The sequence below is a fragment of the Festucalex cinctus genome, chromosome 2 (genome assembly GCF_051991245.1).
Source record: "Festucalex cinctus isolate MCC-2025b chromosome 2, RoL_Fcin_1.0, whole genome shotgun sequence".
Lineage (NCBI taxonomy): Eukaryota > Metazoa > Chordata > Actinopteri > Syngnathiformes > Syngnathidae > Festucalex > Festucalex cinctus.
Window position 1 is genome coordinate 20,118,324 of NC_135412.1, and position 17,510 is coordinate 20,135,833.

At 39.8% G+C, this 17,510-nt stretch overlaps 2 protein-coding genes across 5 annotated transcripts in view; both read left to right on the forward strand.

Annotated features, from left to right (window-relative positions):
* Positions 1-17,510, forward strand: part of LOC144014067 (uncharacterized) — a 491,860-nt gene that overhangs the window by 371,014 nt on the left and 103,336 nt on the right. The window lies entirely within an intron of this gene.
* Positions 11,057-15,830, forward strand: kcna2b (potassium voltage-gated channel, shaker-related subfamily, member 2b). 4 transcript variants are annotated; one of them, XM_077513561.1, is made up of 3 exons: positions 11,057-11,321; positions 12,013-12,166; positions 12,639-15,830. In XM_077513561.1, the coding sequence occupies exon 3, from the start codon at positions 12,718-12,720 to the stop codon at positions 14,215-14,217; it is 1,500 nt and encodes a 499-aa protein (XP_077369687.1). In that variant the 5' UTR covers positions 11,057-11,321; positions 12,013-12,166; positions 12,639-12,717; the 3' UTR covers positions 14,218-15,830. The 4 variants fall into 4 exon arrangements, with proteins under 4 accessions (XP_077369687.1, XP_077369689.1, XP_077369690.1 ...); XM_077513563.1 differs by having other exon boundaries at positions 12,115-12,166; XM_077513562.1 differs by having other exon boundaries at positions 11,311-11,321; positions 11,777-12,166.

The following is a 17,510-nucleotide window of genomic DNA, read 5'->3' on the forward strand; positions in this document are numbered from 1 at the left end:
AAGCATTCTTTGCAGTTGAAGCTGCATCAAAGCCTTCTGTATGCTCTAGCTTAAAAAACAACATAAAAATGCTTCAATACGTCTTTGGCAAACACAACATTTAAAATAGAACGTATTTATACGTTTTTGGGAGCAAATGAGTTAAGGTCAGAGCTGAATACTGTATATATGAATTCGGTACAAAATGGTTGGTCATAGGAAATGCATATTATACTCATGTTGTTGTGATTCTCCCAACTTGTTGCCTCTATACATTTGTGAGAGGCATATGCCATACCTGACACTGACAAGATATGCACGATGCTGTGAAATTGCACAGTTCACTAAACAAATACAGCAGGAAATCACCATAGCAACAAGAGTGGGCTCTTGCTAAAAGCATATGGATACACAGACGGAGAATTCATCAAAATTCTCAATAGCGTTGTGACCTGTTTACACTTTCTGACAGGAAGACGGTTGCCTGTGTGTTCCTGCGTGCCTTTTTGTGTATGTGTTTACTTCCTGGCAGAGAAACAGTGCGTGACCCAACAAGCAGGCACGGACTCCATTTGGACGGATAAACACAATACCAGGACCGCATTCATGAGCCAGAATCATCACAAAAACAGACAGTGGGGGGGTTGAGCCATCAGTAAAAGTATGAAGCCATAATTGTGATGGTCTTTAGATCGTGATAGATGGATTCATCCCGTAAGGTAAATGTACAACATATAATGTATCTTTTTTTTATAATGCGCAATTGACATCCTCATTGGGTGACCTATCACAAGTTGATATGGAATGAGAGGCGGGGTACACCATGGAATGGTTGCCAGTAATAGCAAATATTCATACATTTACATCACAAAGGGACTTTGTAACATAACAGTTTGTTGTGTTTTTTTTTTGGGCCAATTTTTACTTTTGACTTGCAAGTGCAAACTCGTGATATGAGCACTGTATGGCAGCTGTGTCATAAAATTAATGTAACTTCTTCAAAAAGGAGGCTTCAAGCTGTTGTCGCGGGTTGTATATTGTCACACTCATCATAAAACAAAGATAATTATACATATCATATATAATTTTTACAGTATAATTGTACATTTGTCCATTATGGGACTAATAAAGATGATCTTATCTTACAGTCAAATCACATTTACTTATGGTTGTCTGCTGCATCCAGGCAGGAAAGTATAAAGTATGAATTTGCCTTTATATCGGCTCCAGGTAGTCAAGATGTGCATATCAGAACGATCAGTACGATGGGCATTGAAATGAATGAGAAAATGTGAAAAAGTTTACATTTGTTTTAATTAAAATTAATTACCTAATTACAGCTATTTTTCTCATTAAAAAAAATTACATCATTGTTGCTGTTTTATTTTATGAGGCTGGAAAAGATTAGTGTCATTTCCATTCATTTCAATTGGAGGAGGATTATTTGAGATTTGAGAGACACATTTTTTTGTTTTTGTTTTTTTTAAAGTTATGAGCATGTTCAAGGAATGATTTAACTCATCTCAAGGCATTACTGTAAAAAAAAATTTTAGTGTACCAAAATGTTTATGTTATGATGAATACGAAGTGTTATTTAGTGGAAGAATCAACATTAGTAACTATGACAAAATATCACAACAACAATAAGATTAACTAATTAAAGAAAAATTACATTCTCAAGCAGTATTCATGAATCTTGTGCTATCAGTCATATAATAAAATCAGACTGTACATCATGTGTGACAGGAATGTGTCTAGATTTATATTTAGTTAGATTCATGATTGTTTTCTATATGGACCAATAAAAGCGATGCTGGTGTCAGGGCAGAGATTTATTGTTGCCAGGGATGATGATGTTGTTGCTAGTTTCTGTACACAAATGAGAATACTGATTGTCTGAGCTGGAGTAGTATTCAGCCACAGGCACAGTAGACAGGGTGGGACTCCTGCAATGGACATGAACTTGGCAAATAAACAGAATACAGTAGACTCACAAATCCTCAGCAGACATTACTACACCCATGCATACTGTAAATGTAATTTGTATGTATTCCAAATCTAGCCAAACAAAACAGATGGAAAAGAGAGTGCTAACTTTACTTGTAAGAAACGAGGATGCAGCTTTGCCCTTCAGGATGACTCACTTCATGTGACCTTTAAATCTCCACCTCTATCCCCCCCCTCGTTTGCCACATTTTCATTCCCCACACATTTTAACAGGGCCCGACGACTCTCCCGAAACAACCGTTTTCCTCGGCTCTGGCCCACTCTTTCCTCAATACCGCATTGTTACAAAAAAAAAAAAATAAAAAAAAATAAGGCAGCGTCACTTAAAACTAGTGCTGTCAAACGATTACAATTTTTAATCTGATTAATCACACTTTTTAATTTGGATTAATCACGATTAATCACCTAAATTACTTGCGTATGCGTATTCGCGTAATATAAAATAAATACAAGTTACTGTAATATTTTGACAACGCATTTTATGATATGTCATTTGCAAACATTGATTAAATGCATGTACGGAATTGCGTGCACTCGTGTATTGCTCAAAACGTAACAGCATCATAACAATTGGGTGCAATGCAGCAATTAATTAAACGCAAATTACTTTTGTTTTATCTAAAGTCCCATCAGGGTGTTTTTTAAAGCAAAATTTACCACCGAACACACCAACTGGAGTCACCCCGCTCATTTCGGAACAACAGGCGTAGGAAATGCCGTGCATTGACCTAATCACTGACCTGCGCAGCCTTCAGTGTAACCATCCGCGGTTATGTTCAATGCTCAAGTGCGTTCCAAAAATTTGTGCGATTAATATGCATGAATACGTGATTAATGCGACAATTTTCTGTGATTAATGAATCTATTAACGCTTTAACTTTGACACCCCTACTTAAAACACAAACAATTGTGCCTGATTAGTGCGGCTCTCCAACCTCGGCGAGTGTGCATTAACCGTTGATTTGATTGAAGTGACCAGACGGAGAGCACTTAACTGCCGCCCGCAGCCTAGAGAGCAAACATTTGCCGTGGGAATGATTCCTTCACTTCTTACTTGATTCAGTCACATTAAGTCAGACTACTGTTCTGTGAGCAGTGCGAGGATCGTCTTACACAAATGGCTGCACGTGCTAACGTGCAGCCATATCTTCTATGGAAAGCAGTCAGCGGCTTCAAAGGCTTTCTCCGCTGTTTCAAACACTATTGGAAACACTGAACTACATTTACAAATTAATTTACGTGTCAATACTGGTCAGTGTTGATTTTACTCTCCACTACTCTGTCCTATTAAAATATTTTGCCTCTCTGCCACCATTTCACTCTGAGAATGTTAAAATTACACTTCAGGAGTCAAAATCACTGCAATTGGCTGGCAACAAGTTCAGGGTGTACTACTGCCCGAAGCCGGCTTGGATAGGCTCCAGCACCCCCGTGATCCTTGTGAGGAGTAAGCAATTAGGAAATGGATGGATGGATGGATGGATGGATGGATGGATGGATGGATGGATGGATGGATGGATGGATGGATGGAGTCAAAATCGATTCTCAAAAATGTAACCCTGAAATTTTAACACTCCATTGTTTGTTGTGTTCATACTCAAATATGCAAATTTACCTTGCATAGTTAAACAGTGTTTTTGTACATAATCTTGAGGTGAGGGTGTTATTAAGTATAGTGGATAACTGTAAATCACTGAAGCCCGTACTGAAGGCCTCGGTCCAAAACTTACCGCCCACTACCGAGTATGCTTCCACCAAACATCCATCCATCCATTTTCTTGACCGCTTATCCCTCAGAAGGTCACGGGGGGTGCTGGAGCCTATCTCAGCTGGCTTTGGGCAGTAGGCGGGGTACACCGCCTGGACTGGTTGCCAACCAATCGCAGGGCACACAGAGACGAACAACCATCCACACGCACAAGCACACCTTGGGACAATCCGGAGCGCCCAATTAACCTGCCATGCATGTCTTTGGAATTGGGAGGAGACCCACGCAGGTACGGGGAGAACATGCAAACTCCACCCAGGAAGGCCGGAGCCTGGACTCGAACCTGAGTCCTCAGTACTGGGAGGCGGACGTGCTAACCAGTCATGCACCGTGCCGCCCCAGCCACCAAACAGTTCCCATCAATTCACTTGAGTAAAGTTTGCGCCACCCTGATTTGGTTGGCTTTCCCAAGGCTGGTGTGTATAAAACGGCTTATCAGCACAGCAGATAGGTGCGCCGGCTTTGTAAATAGTGTGACATCTGGCGTGTAAACCGCCAAGCAATTCAACAAAGAAGATACAAAATGCACAAACAACTTTTAATCCAACCACTGTCCTAACCCACAGTATTTTGTTTTTAACTTTTAGCAGAAGGTCTTTAGACAAAGAAATGACAAACCATGAGAACTAGGAAACAAATTCAAGCCAAAAATTAAAACACCAGCCACTATTTGGAGCAATACGGTAGAAGAAACCTGCTAACTTGAACCCTTAACTCATTTGCTCCCAATAACGTATAAATAAGTTTTTTTTTATGTCTTAAGTGTCCCAAAGACGTATTTATACGTTTTTTTGTTGTTGTTGTTTTTTTATGCTAGAGCATACAGAAGACTTTGATGCAGCCTCTCAAGTGCAAAGACCGGTTGCAGAAATGGTAGTTATTATACAAACGGCCAGCAGGTGGCAGCAGAGCAAAGGAGATCAACCAGGGCCATGTAGAAAAAAAGCTAAATTACTTAAAATTAAAAATAGATTTGTGAAAACTGATTAAACTTAGCTCTCTTCTAACGCTAATTGCTGCAAAACGGAAACAGATAGAAACATACTTTTTTTTCCCTGATGAAAGAAGAGACTTTAATCTTTCTTTTGATAGGTTCCATGCTTTTATAGCAATTGAACACAATATTCTGTGGGCCTTGCAAAATCAGTCAAAATCCAGTAAAACAGCCGGGAGCGAACGGGATTGCTTCTGTCAAAATGGCTGGGATTGAATGAGTTAAATGCTGTCAACATGTATTTATTTTTTTTTATCATGTTTACTGTTTTGTTAATGTGAAAAGGTCATTAAAGATTGTATACTTGTGGTATATATTTATATGATCGTCTAAGTTTCTTCTTTGACCTCCAGAGCAGTTGCTGCATTGATTGCTCCGTCTGAGTTGAGGACTAACAACTGTCAGTGAAACCGCATCCAGAATCAATAGAGTACTCGGCTGTGATGGTAAGGACATATCTCACCATGAGAGCAATAATGGTCATCAGCCTGCCTCTTCTCAACAGGTAAATAAATAGACTACTGTACTTCCAAGGGCGATGTCTAAATATAAGATCACTGAGTACGCAAAGGTGACCAGATTTCAGATTCAGTTGAAATAAAATGAGCAATCAATACAAACATCATCATTGCAAGTGAATTGCAAGGTAGCAATAATCCATAAAGGGAGAATGGTGTGTGCACGTGTTGGAGGTTGCTTTTGAGCGATCACCTGCTGCAGCAGCAGTAGAGGTCATCCAGGACTCCTCCCCTGTAGTGTGCTGTCATAAGTTGGACCAGCGCCCTCTTCTCGCCTTTTCCGTGTCTCTTATTCCATCGCCTCCTCCTCCTCCTCTCCTCCAAATGTCCTCCTGTGTTGATCAGGGCGGAGATGAACTGCACAACCAGAATCAAGATGATTTATTATTTATACTGTAGTCTATCAAAGTGTAGCGAAATGTACCCGAACATGCCCAGATACATTTAGGACTTACAATTACTACGTTTAAATGCAGGCAATAACAATTTTAAACCCTAAATATTGACAATATTCGGGTTTTGTAAGGCCATGAAAAGGCGCACAATAACCCAAATATGAGCTTATTGGCGTGTGACCCACCGGAAATACTCAAGCCGGTGTAAACAAACATGACGCGCGCAGCAATGAACCACACTTCTGGAGCGAGGAGGAAACCGACTACTTTATTGAGCGTGGTGAGTGACATGAATATAATGTCATTGAATGTAGTAAGTTAAAAGCAGAAAAGACGTTATTTACGTAGTTACGTTGTCGGGATATTCCAATTGAGCACAAATGACATGACATGTAAACGAGAGTAACTCAGTCCGCCACACATGTAACGTGTTACCTCGATTGTTTCACAAACTGGAATTCTGACCTTAACTCGAAGACTGAATGCATTTAAACGTAGTCAGTAGGATTTAGATAAGCAGTCAAAATACCAAACTGGATGGTCCGAGTGACAGAGATCCGTTTTCCACTGCCTGTCTGAGTCAGGGTACACCCAGGATTGGTCATCAGTCGCTTACAAGGCACTTAAGCAACGATATTTTTTTTCAGCAGATTAATCACATCTTAGAACGTTTCTGCTCTCTCTTTGATGGTTTTGTTCTTTTTTTTTTTGTCAGCCTCAGGATGGGCTGTTTCACCCCTATTAAGAGCTCCTTTGAAAGCATGTTTGTGTGTTCACAGCAACAGCTTCCAAATGCAAACGCCACACCTAGAATCAATTCCAGACCTATTAACTGCGTATTTGATGACAGGTTAATGAGGGAAGGGCCCATCTTTTTATGTTTTTATTTTTTTGCAGTCTTTTGAGTAATTTGTCCAATTACTTTTGCTCCCCTGAAAAATAACAAAACTTGTGTCACTGTCCAAATATTTTTGGGCCTAACACCCCCCCCCCAGACACACACACACACACCCCCACACGCACACATTTATATATATATATATATATATATATATATATATATATATATATATATATATATATATATATATATATATATATATATATATATATATATATTAGGGGTGTAAAAAAATCGATTCGACGATATATCGCGATACTACATCGCGCGATTCAATAAAAAAAATCGATTTAAAAAAATTTTTTTTTATTATTATTATTTTTTTTTTAAGAGCTCAGAATTGTTCATTCGGTAGTCTTACCGATTCAACGTCTTATCATCATTGCTTTTTTTTTTTTTTTTTTTTTTTTTGTGTGTTAATCGATTTTTAAACTTCCATTTTTAATGGCAAAATATTCAACAAAACGTCTGACTTCGGGTTAGGATTCACACCTTGAGCATGGAAGAATGTTATATGAACGGAACATTAAGCCTTAATATTTTATTTTAATGCTGTTCAAACATGAAACAGATTACAACCTCTATAAGACTGAAATTTCAGATAAATAAATAATACATTTTCATATAAATCTTACACTCTACAAGCTTACTGATTAGTATTTTCTAAATTTGAATGAAAAAAATCGCAACAATCGACTTATAAATTCGTATCGGGATTAATCGGTATCGAATCGAATCGTGACCTGTGAATCGTGATACGAATCGAATCATCAGGTACTAGGCAATTCACACCCCTAATATATATATATATATATATATATATATATATATATATATATATATATATATATATATATATATATATATATATATTTATATATATATATATATATATATATATATATATATAAGTTTTAGACCTTTTGAGTTCATCTCATAAAAAAAAAATGGGAGCAAAAACAAAAGTGTTGCGGTTATATTTTAGTTGAGTGCAGTACACTGTGTACAGTGCATGCATGCTTGTCCAAGCAGAATGAAATAATTATTTTACATTATTGGGCTAAAAAGGGCATCATTATAAAGATAAAGAAATGTATACACTATACAGCCATCCATCCATTTTCTTGACCGCTTATTCATCACAAGGGGGGGGGGGGGGTGCTGGAGCCTATCTCAGCTGGCTTTGGGCAGTGGGCGGGGTACACTCTGGACTGGTTGTCAGCCAATCGCAGGTATACACTATACAGACAATTGTATATATATATATATATATATATATGAAATTAATCGACCATTCACACTCAAATTTAGAATTCAGACTGTAATTAAGCTATTTATGTTTGGAATGTAGGAGGAAATCGAATTACAGTATATGAACACTAAATAGAATGTTCAAACCCAGAACCTTTCACTGTGAGGCAGATTTGCTGAACACATGAGCATTGTTGAAACCCGGCAATGTCGGCGCTCCCACATGAATTCTTTCAATAAGCTCCTGTCTGCTCTGAACACAAAACAGAATTAATCGATCTATTTATGTCCTTCCAAACGATTAATCAAATGTGTAAATGGATAGCAGCATGCATTGCAGACAATCCGCATGATCTGTTTCATTTCTTACATACCACATCGTACTTCTCCTCAATCTCATTTCCTGATATTGTAAATTCTATACTATTGTTTTGTCCCACATCTATGGCAACTACACTGAATCTCAAAGTGCTGTTTCCACCAGGTGTGCGTTAAGTTTCCACTCACGTCGATAGTCTTAATACAATTGGCCTCAGCCCTCATGTAAAGTGCACCTTTGATCATCTCAATGACCATTGTCGAAGTATGACGAAATTGACATTGGCGAGCAGTCTCCATTGGCCCTCCATTCAAAGATGAGCTTTTTTGTCATTTACATTGATGGGTTGTAGTGCTTTAAGAGTTTCTGGCCATCAATCAGTCCTCTTATATTAAGTGTCACCTTCTCTCCACAGACGCCTTCAGTACCGCCGCAAAACTGATTACTCGGCCTGTGCTCAATGAGCTAATATGACATTTTCAGTGGTCCTATGTTATCATCCTAATCAAGACGGTGACACTTTGATTGGAGTAGGATTGCGTATCGTTGGAGAACGAGCTAGAAAGGAGGCGAGCACATGAGGAATTCCTCCCCAGTTTTCATTCCTTTGGCTGCCAAAAGACATACACGACCAGTCAAAAGTTTGGAAACAATGTCTCAGGCTACTGAATGACACACTGTGTCCAGTCTTCTTTTCACTGTCAGTTTTATATATATATATATATATATATATATATATATATATATATATATATATATATATATATATATATATATATATATATATATATATATATATATATATATATATTCCAGTCACAAACCTGTGCAATGCAATATAGACACAACAAAAACATAAACACAACACTTTTGTTCTTGTTCCCATTTTTTATGTGATGAACTGAAAGATTAAAACTTTTATCACATACATAATATCACAATTTCTCTCAAATAATGTTCACGGACCAGTTTAAATCTTTGATAGTGAGCACTTCTCCTTTGCCGAGATAATCCAGCCCACCTCACAGGTGTGCCTTAGACTGTCCACAATAAAAGGCAACTCTGAAAGGTGCAGTTTTGTTTTGACGGCCGATATTATTCATCCATCCATTTTCTTGACCGCTTATTCATCACAAGGGACGCGGGGGGTGCTGGAGCCTATCTCAGCTGGCTTTGGGCAGTGGGCGGGGTACACTCTGGACTGGTTGTCAGCCAATCGCAGGTATACACTATACAGACAATTGTATAGTTTGGATTTGGTATCCCAAAAATTTCAGCTTTAATGTGACTCAATGTTAGGAAGAGTGCATAATCCAGAGGCTACATACCCTGCACAATGCAATTTGCTGAGTTGCTGACAATGCTGTGATTATTTACAGACCTCCTCACTGCATCACAGTCCACTAATTACTGACCAAACCTATTAGGCACATGCAGGCATACACACACGCAAGAGTGTAATACAATCATGAACTACAATTGCTGGAATTCATACGCGTGCGCTGCAATTAGATTTTTCCTCCCCTGCTTGGAAACTGAGAAGCTGGAAAGCTGCATACACGACTAGTTAAAGTGCTTGTGAATGAGAAAGTGTATGCTTTAATTGGCCGATATTATTCATCCATCCATTTTCTTGACCGCTTATTCCTCACAAGGGTCGCGGGGGGTGCTGGAACCTATATCAGTTGGCTTTGGGCAGTAGGCGGGGGACACCCTGAACTGGTTGCCAGCCAATCGCGGGGCACACAGAGACGAACACGCATCCACACCTATAGGGACAATCCGGAGCGCCCAATTAACCTGCCATGCATGTCTTTGGAATTGGGAGCAGACCGGAGCACCCAGACAAGATGCAAGCAGGCACGGGGAGAACATGCAAACTCCACCCAGGAAGGCCGGAGCCTGGACTCGAACCCGAGTGTTGGAATTTTATTCTGACAAATACCAGAATTGGCATTTAAAAAAAAAAAAAAAATCCATGTTAGGTCCTTGGCTGAAATTCTCCAGCAAATCGTATGGTGTCACTTTTTGCACATATTTTGAGTCGGGTCGTGTTTCTTGAGAACTAAAAGAACTTCAAATTAATTAGTGTGAATTCCCTGTGTGTGTGTCTTTTTTTTTTTTTATCTCATTAGGTTTTCATTAACACCTGTTCTCGTTAATCCTATTCCTTGTGTCAACCAATCAGGTCGCTCCAGACACTTGTATCTTGTCCAAATGTGCATTGTTTTATCGTCACTTTAGTTGTATTTAATTCCCTGGTTTCTTTCAGTCTTGTTGGCTCATTGTTGATTTAATGTGAGCCAAGTCATGTTTCTTGTAGTTTTAAGTTCATTCTTTGTTAACTTTGAACATTATGTTTTATGGTGTTTGTTATTTTGGTATATTCCAACTGCCTTGCTTGTTTGTTTGCTTTTTTGTGAATAAGTCTGTATGTTTTTTGCAGTGCTACTGTTTTCTTGCACTAGGGTGCTGCACAAGACCTTGTACTGTGTATATAATTGGTCAATAAAATATGAAACCGTGAAATTATTTGTGTGGTATTGGTTTAAGCAAACGGTAGATTTTGTAATGCAGGATTCACCCTTTTACTTATTCTTTTTGCAGTGGAATGTATGTATATATATATATATTAGTTATTTGTATAAGTTATTTTTCATGTATTTATTTTCTTTATTTTACCTTATTGTATTTTAGCATTTTATATTTAGTTTATAGTTGGTTATAGTGTGTGGATCTCAATATGCAGCACTTTGGAAATGTTTGTTTATGAAATGTGCGATAGAAATGAAGTGGATTGGACTGGATAATAAAAACAACAGAGGTCTTTTTTTGGCCGAGCTCATTTCCACTCTGCATTTAAGTGGCGCTTCCCCTTTAACGTGAAACACTCGAGTGTCGGGAAAGGGGGGGAGAGCATCGGTGTGGGGCGAGGCGCGCCATGCAGAAGCTCTTAGTATGCGCCGCGATGCCCAACTGCAGCCCACGCATCTCCACGGCGGTGGATGGAAGTGACAGATGAGAGACGCGAGTCGAGCAGGCAACTCCAGACGGCCGTGACGAGATGGCACAACCGCTGGACGTGCGAGTCAAATAAGAAAAGAATGAGAGATGACTACTCAGCACCGTCACTTTAAAAGGAGCCAAACTGGATACAATCTCGTGCATCTGCGCATCAAGACAATCACGGTGAATTCCTGCATGCAATTAGCTGAAACGATAAGAAATAAAGCTCAGCTCTGCTTTGATTGTGCATGGACGTGACTGTGGCTGGATCAACAGGGGCTGCAAATGGCTTAAGCATGTTTGGCACCTGTCACTTCCAACTAACTCCCCCTCGCTTGTGTGCCAATAATCATCATCATCAACAACAATAACAAAAACATTGGCGCTTAATGTGGAAGTGGCCTGGTGCATGAACTTGGTTGCTTTGTCTGAGATGCCACTTACCCTACTCAGGAATATATTTTAGCCTTGATAATGTGCACCATATGTGCAGTCATATTTCCCATAAGAAAAAAAAAAAACTGTCCGGTCATGCTAATACAACAAGAATCTTTCTGTGGACGGTATATGGATTTGCTTTCGCGGATGCTTTTGATTGCAATCACAAGTATACATAATGACATCAGCATCCCCCACAGCCTCCCTTCCTTCAGTCTACTGACATGAGGCTGGAAGAGTTCTGCACTGCATCCTTGGCCATGCTGAATAATAAACTCCACAGTGTGACTTTGCTCATGCCTGAATTATAATTTCGCCGGCCGTGCTCCGACCTGGAGCCCTCCGCTGCATCTCGGCATGTATCTGTGACGTTTGGTGAGGGCGTTAACTCCTGCGTCCTCGTCCCCCCTCTCCCATTCACACCGCCTTGCTGCAGAGCGCAAGCTTTCTGTGATGTTTGGCTGGAAGAAAAGAGAAGGAGCTGGTTGGACGGCAAGGGGTGACTTTGGACACTTCTGCTGGTCCTGTTGTGTTTCAGCACTGCACAGCGCAACAACTGTCCGACAGTCTTACAAAGGCACATTAAACAGGTACTGGACTTTTTTTAGCTAACAAAATGCATGTTGTTGTTTTTTTTATTTTTTTTATCACAGCTAAAGTCTTAGACTTATGTTAAAAATGAAGATCTTTTTATCTACTCTCATATCACACAAGCAGAGAGAGGAAAATATTCAGAGATTGTACGGGGCACTCAGCATATAATCAGATCTATTGGTTGTAATTGCACCCTGCGAGAGCTGATACAATATTACTGGATGGCATATTGATCCAACAGCACGCTCATACGGGAGAGGACTCATAACCCAACGCTCAGAGACAAAGTGGAGCCGATGTGCTCAAATGGTCGGGCCCCTCCTTGCTTCTGTCTTTCAAATGCCCCGCAGACTTGCTTGCCTGCAGGAATGTTTGACTAATGCAGTTTTTCCGGGTCTTACTGTCAATACTAGTCTGTGACAATCAAAGCAAAACTGTAATCACAGTTGTCCTTTTTCTACCCTCCAGCTCTTTTTATAGGTATATCTCCTGTGGGCAAACGTAGCCCCGCCCCATTTGAAAGCTGCAGGTTCCATCGCCTTCCAGCATGACGGTTGCCACCAGCGACCCTGCAGACGAAGCGGCTGCGCATCCCGGTCAGCCCCATGACCAATACGACCCGGAGCCGGATCACGAGTGTTGCGAAAGGGTGGTCATCAACATCTCGGGCTTACGCTTTGAGACGCAGCTCAAGACCCTGTCCCAGTTTCCAGAAACGCTTCTCGGCGATCCTAAGAAACGGATGAGGTACTTTGATCCTCTTCGGAACGAGTACTTTTTTGACCGCAACCGGCCGAGTTTTGATGCCATTCTTTACTATTACCAATCTGGAGGGAGGCTGCGGCGGCCTGTTAATGTCACTCTTGACATTTTTTCTGAAGAGATACGCTTCTATGAACTGGGTGAGGAGGCTATGGAAATCTTCAGGGAGGATGAAGGCTTCATCAAGGAAGAGGAGCGTCCGTTGCCCGAGAATGAGTTTCAGAGACAGGTGTGGCTGCTCTTTGAGTATCCTGAGAGCTCAGGTCCAGCTCGCATCATTGCCATCATCTCCGTCATGGTGATTCTCATCTCGATTGTTAGCTTCTGTCTCGAAACACTGCCAGTTTTCCGAAATGAAGATGAGGAATACAATTATCCATATCAAACCAATTCCAACATCACCACCCACTATGAGACCTCATCATATTTTACTGATCCTTTCTTCATTGTGGAGACCCTTTGTATCATCTGGTTCTCATTTGAGTTCCTCGTCAGGTTCTTTGCTTGTCCCAGCAAAGCTGGATTTTTTGGCAACATCATGAACATCATTGATATCGTGGCAATTATTCCATACTTCATCACGCTTGGCACAGAACTGGCAGAGCGGCCGGAGGATCGAGAGGCAGGACAGCAGGCTATGTCCTTGGCTATCCTCCGTGTTATTCGCTTGGTCAGAGTATTTCGCATTTTCAAACTCTCCCGCCACTCCAAGGGGCTCCAGATTTTGGGGCAGACTTTGAAGGCCAGCATGCGTGAGCTGGGACTCCTCATCTTCTTTCTCTTCATAGGCGTCATCCTCTTCTCCAGTGCTGTTTACTTTGCTGAAGCAGATGAGCCCCAATCCCAGTTCAGCAGCATCCCAGAGGCCTTTTGGTGGGCGGTGGTTTCCATGACGACTGTGGGCTACGGAGACATGGTCCCGACAACCATCGGAGGAAAGATCGTGGGGTCCCTTTGTGCTATCGCCGGCGTTTTGACCATCGCGCTGCCAGTGCCGGTCATTGTGTCAAACTTCAACTACTTCTACCACAGAGAGACGGAAGGCGAAGAACAGGCTCAGTATCTAAATATCCCAAGTGTGCCTAAAGCCAGCTCAGTTGATGACCTGAAGAAGAGTGGTCGGAGTGGCAGTGGATCAACACTCAGTAAGTCTGAGTATGTGGAAATTCAGGAGGCTGTCAATCATAGCGCCGAGGACTTTCGACCAGAGGGCATGAAAACGGGAAACTGCACTCTAGCCAACACCAACTACGTAAACATCACCAAGATGCGCACGGATGTATAATGTGAGCTATTACTGATGATTCACTTCATGTGGGGTCTGCAGAGACTGCAAAGTGAAGAAAAAAAACATATGGGCCCGGATGACCAATATTTGGGAATAGTCTGGGAGTCCAGAGCAGATGATTTGGTGCAGAGGTCAACAGGAGAAGACCTCATGTTCGCCCATATCCAAAGGACCTGGAGCACATCATAGAACTGCAACCAGTCTGACTGGGATATCATCGGGTTCTGCATGGAGATAGTCTTACTTTCCTGACAGTAGTTGTCCAGCTGGCAAAAGTAGCCAAATAGTAGCCTAAGCAGTAATAATCATAATAAACCATATAATGGGACCAGCTGTTTGAAGACAACAACGCACAATAAGATCAATCAGTATAGCGTTTATTTCAAAATATAAATCAGACATCACTTGAGACTAAATCAGGACATACTGTGAGTGAAACTGTTCCAACTGCCAGAGTCCAGCCGTACTGTCAAGAGAACCTTGAAGGGAGCAACAGAGAAAGACAGTGATGTTGATACCTAATTACTTGATGGTCATTAAAATGCTCCGTCTGTAGAGGGTATAGGCCCGTAAGTGCACTAGCATTCCTTCTTGGTCCATCGCTAGATATAGTTCAGACCACTGGTCTCCCCTAGAGAGCAACACAATGGACCACGGGGAAGTGCCGTATCTGTGAAACACAACAGCACATTACTTTTCCCACTTTTCCTCAATGATGCATTAGCGGGTATGCAGTCGGTACGCACGACCAAAATTGGTTTGCTTTTTATTCAATGCAAACGTCTCTTAAAAGAGTGAATGTCTCATCTGTTAATCAGATTTCATCAGTCGGTACTTTAAAAATCGCCTGATTGTATGATACGAAAGATAAGGGATACAAAAGTATCTAAATCACATTCAACATTAGTGCCTATTTGCTTTTTTTTGTTGTTTTTTTTTTGTTTTTTTTCCATAATTCTACCTTTAAGTGTCTCTTTAACTGCCACCCAGACCAAGTGTAAGAGTAATACTGCATAGTTTGACACCACTGCCCAACAAAAACAAAGCTGTCCTTAACTTCATAGCATTCCATCTTTGTAGAAATGGACACAATGTGAATTAACAACGAAAATGTAGTGATATTTTGGCATTTTTTTTTATGAATGCTTGCAACAGCAGAGGTGTCTGCTTAAATGTACTGCTAATTAAGGCGCTTAGTGTATTAACTCTACAGTCCCATGAAAGCATGAGTAACAAATGATAGCAATAGAACACAAATTAACAAGCTTTGTCGTAGTAAGCTTTGGCATTCAGTACAACAACAACTAAATTGTTTGAGTAGTGCTTGCTGTTATATACTGTAACAATCCATGTGTCCGTAGACCGTACATATATAAAGCTCTGGAAAAAAAAAAAATGCGATAATTCAATTGCCAGTTTCTCTGATTTGGTCATTTATATGTTTGGGAAAAAATTAACAATTCTGCTTTATTTTATACACTAACGATTACGCAAATTAATTTCAAATATTGTCAATTTTAAATAGTCAAAATACAACCAAAAACAACAACAAAAAAAGTGTTGTGTCTTTGGTTTCTGATTTTTTTTTTCCTAGAGCTTATATATATATATATATATATATATATATATATATATATATATATATATATATATATATTTACTAAAAATATATATATATATATATATATATATATATATATATATATATATATATATATATATATATATATATATATATATATATATATATATATATTTACTAAAAATATATAAATTAACAGGAAACCAAAGACAAATATGCTACCACCTGGATTGACGTTTTGGGTTGTAAAATAGACGCAAGTGGCGCATTCATGAAGTATGTTTAAATGTTTGTATCCGTGCACTTTGAACAATCATTCCAATGGTGCCCGTGAGCTATTGCCTACCTATGCTTACATTTTTCATGCTAACCTGCTTTTGTAGTGCTGCATGTCTTTGGAAGTAATCACTGTAGCATGCATCAATATGAATAATACTAGCAAACTGACTAAAATATAATCCAATGTATCGAAAGACACTGGCAATGTATGCAGAATGTGGAAGACATGAGGGTTTCATTTTAAAATTCAAGTGTGTCAGGCATCTTTGCATTTGGTTTCTTATTCCAAACAAAAAAATGTGAGCTTCAGGCTGAAAGTGAAAGTCCACTAGGCCATGGCAGAAAACAGAAATGTGAATGTCATTGTTTTTCGTCAGTCAGGTGTGTCTCAATCAAAGGGAGTCTGTGAAATTGCGCAGGCTTGCATGCAGCATTGCAGAACACCTGATTCCCTGATCCACTCTGCAAATTCAAATTCATCGCAGCACACTTGATTGTCAACATTTGGCACATCTACAGAGCACAATAAAGTGAGGGGTCAGCTGCTTGCTTGCTTAATAGGGATCAGGTGAGGAATTGTTACGCAGCATCATCAGCCAAATCCAAAATGAATATGAGGATAAATAAGTGAAAAGTTGTAGACTGCCCACACAAGGTTTACTCCCTGACGGGCATTTTTATGGCATATCTGCGTCTTTACAGTAAGTGCACCGCAAAGATTGTCTAGACTGCATGCATCAAATTTCTGTTCACAGGCTGCAGTATCAAAATCTTCTCTAAATACAGGAAAAGCACTGCTGCACTTCACATCAGCTAACAAAACACGTGAATGGACAATTAAAAAATTTACGATATATCTGATCAGCGCAAGCGTAATGTTTGCTTGTACTCACCTGCTGTCAAGACTGACCTAAAAATTGAATGGCAGTCCAACAATGATGTAGCCAATTGCTGCTTTCAATGATGTCAAAAGGCCTCAAGCGTCAGATTTGCATCGATTTCTGCCGTGTAAGCATGCTTGAATAGCAGGAAATATACAGTGAGTGAGTGTGTGCTTTTGCAACGTATTCAAGATATAGTACATGCTGCTGAAGTGTATTTTGTATGTTTAGAATGCTCTGATAAAGGAACATCTTTAAAAAAAAAAAATCATGAAGTATAATTTCAAGGAGAACATATTCATGAGGCACTGCTTGTTTTTTGCACAATTTGTCATTGTTAGCTTTCCTGTGTATGTCTGCACATGTGTGCGAGCTCATGCGTGTGTGTGCAAGCTGTTCATTATCTACAAATTAGCATTCGCCCTTCAGAAGGACTTCCAGTGAATAACTACAAACGTAGTATAAAATGTCTGGAGAATATTTAAGAAATGGAAATTTTAAATGTAATATGAATTATATTGGTCTTGATGATAAAACCATAACACAAT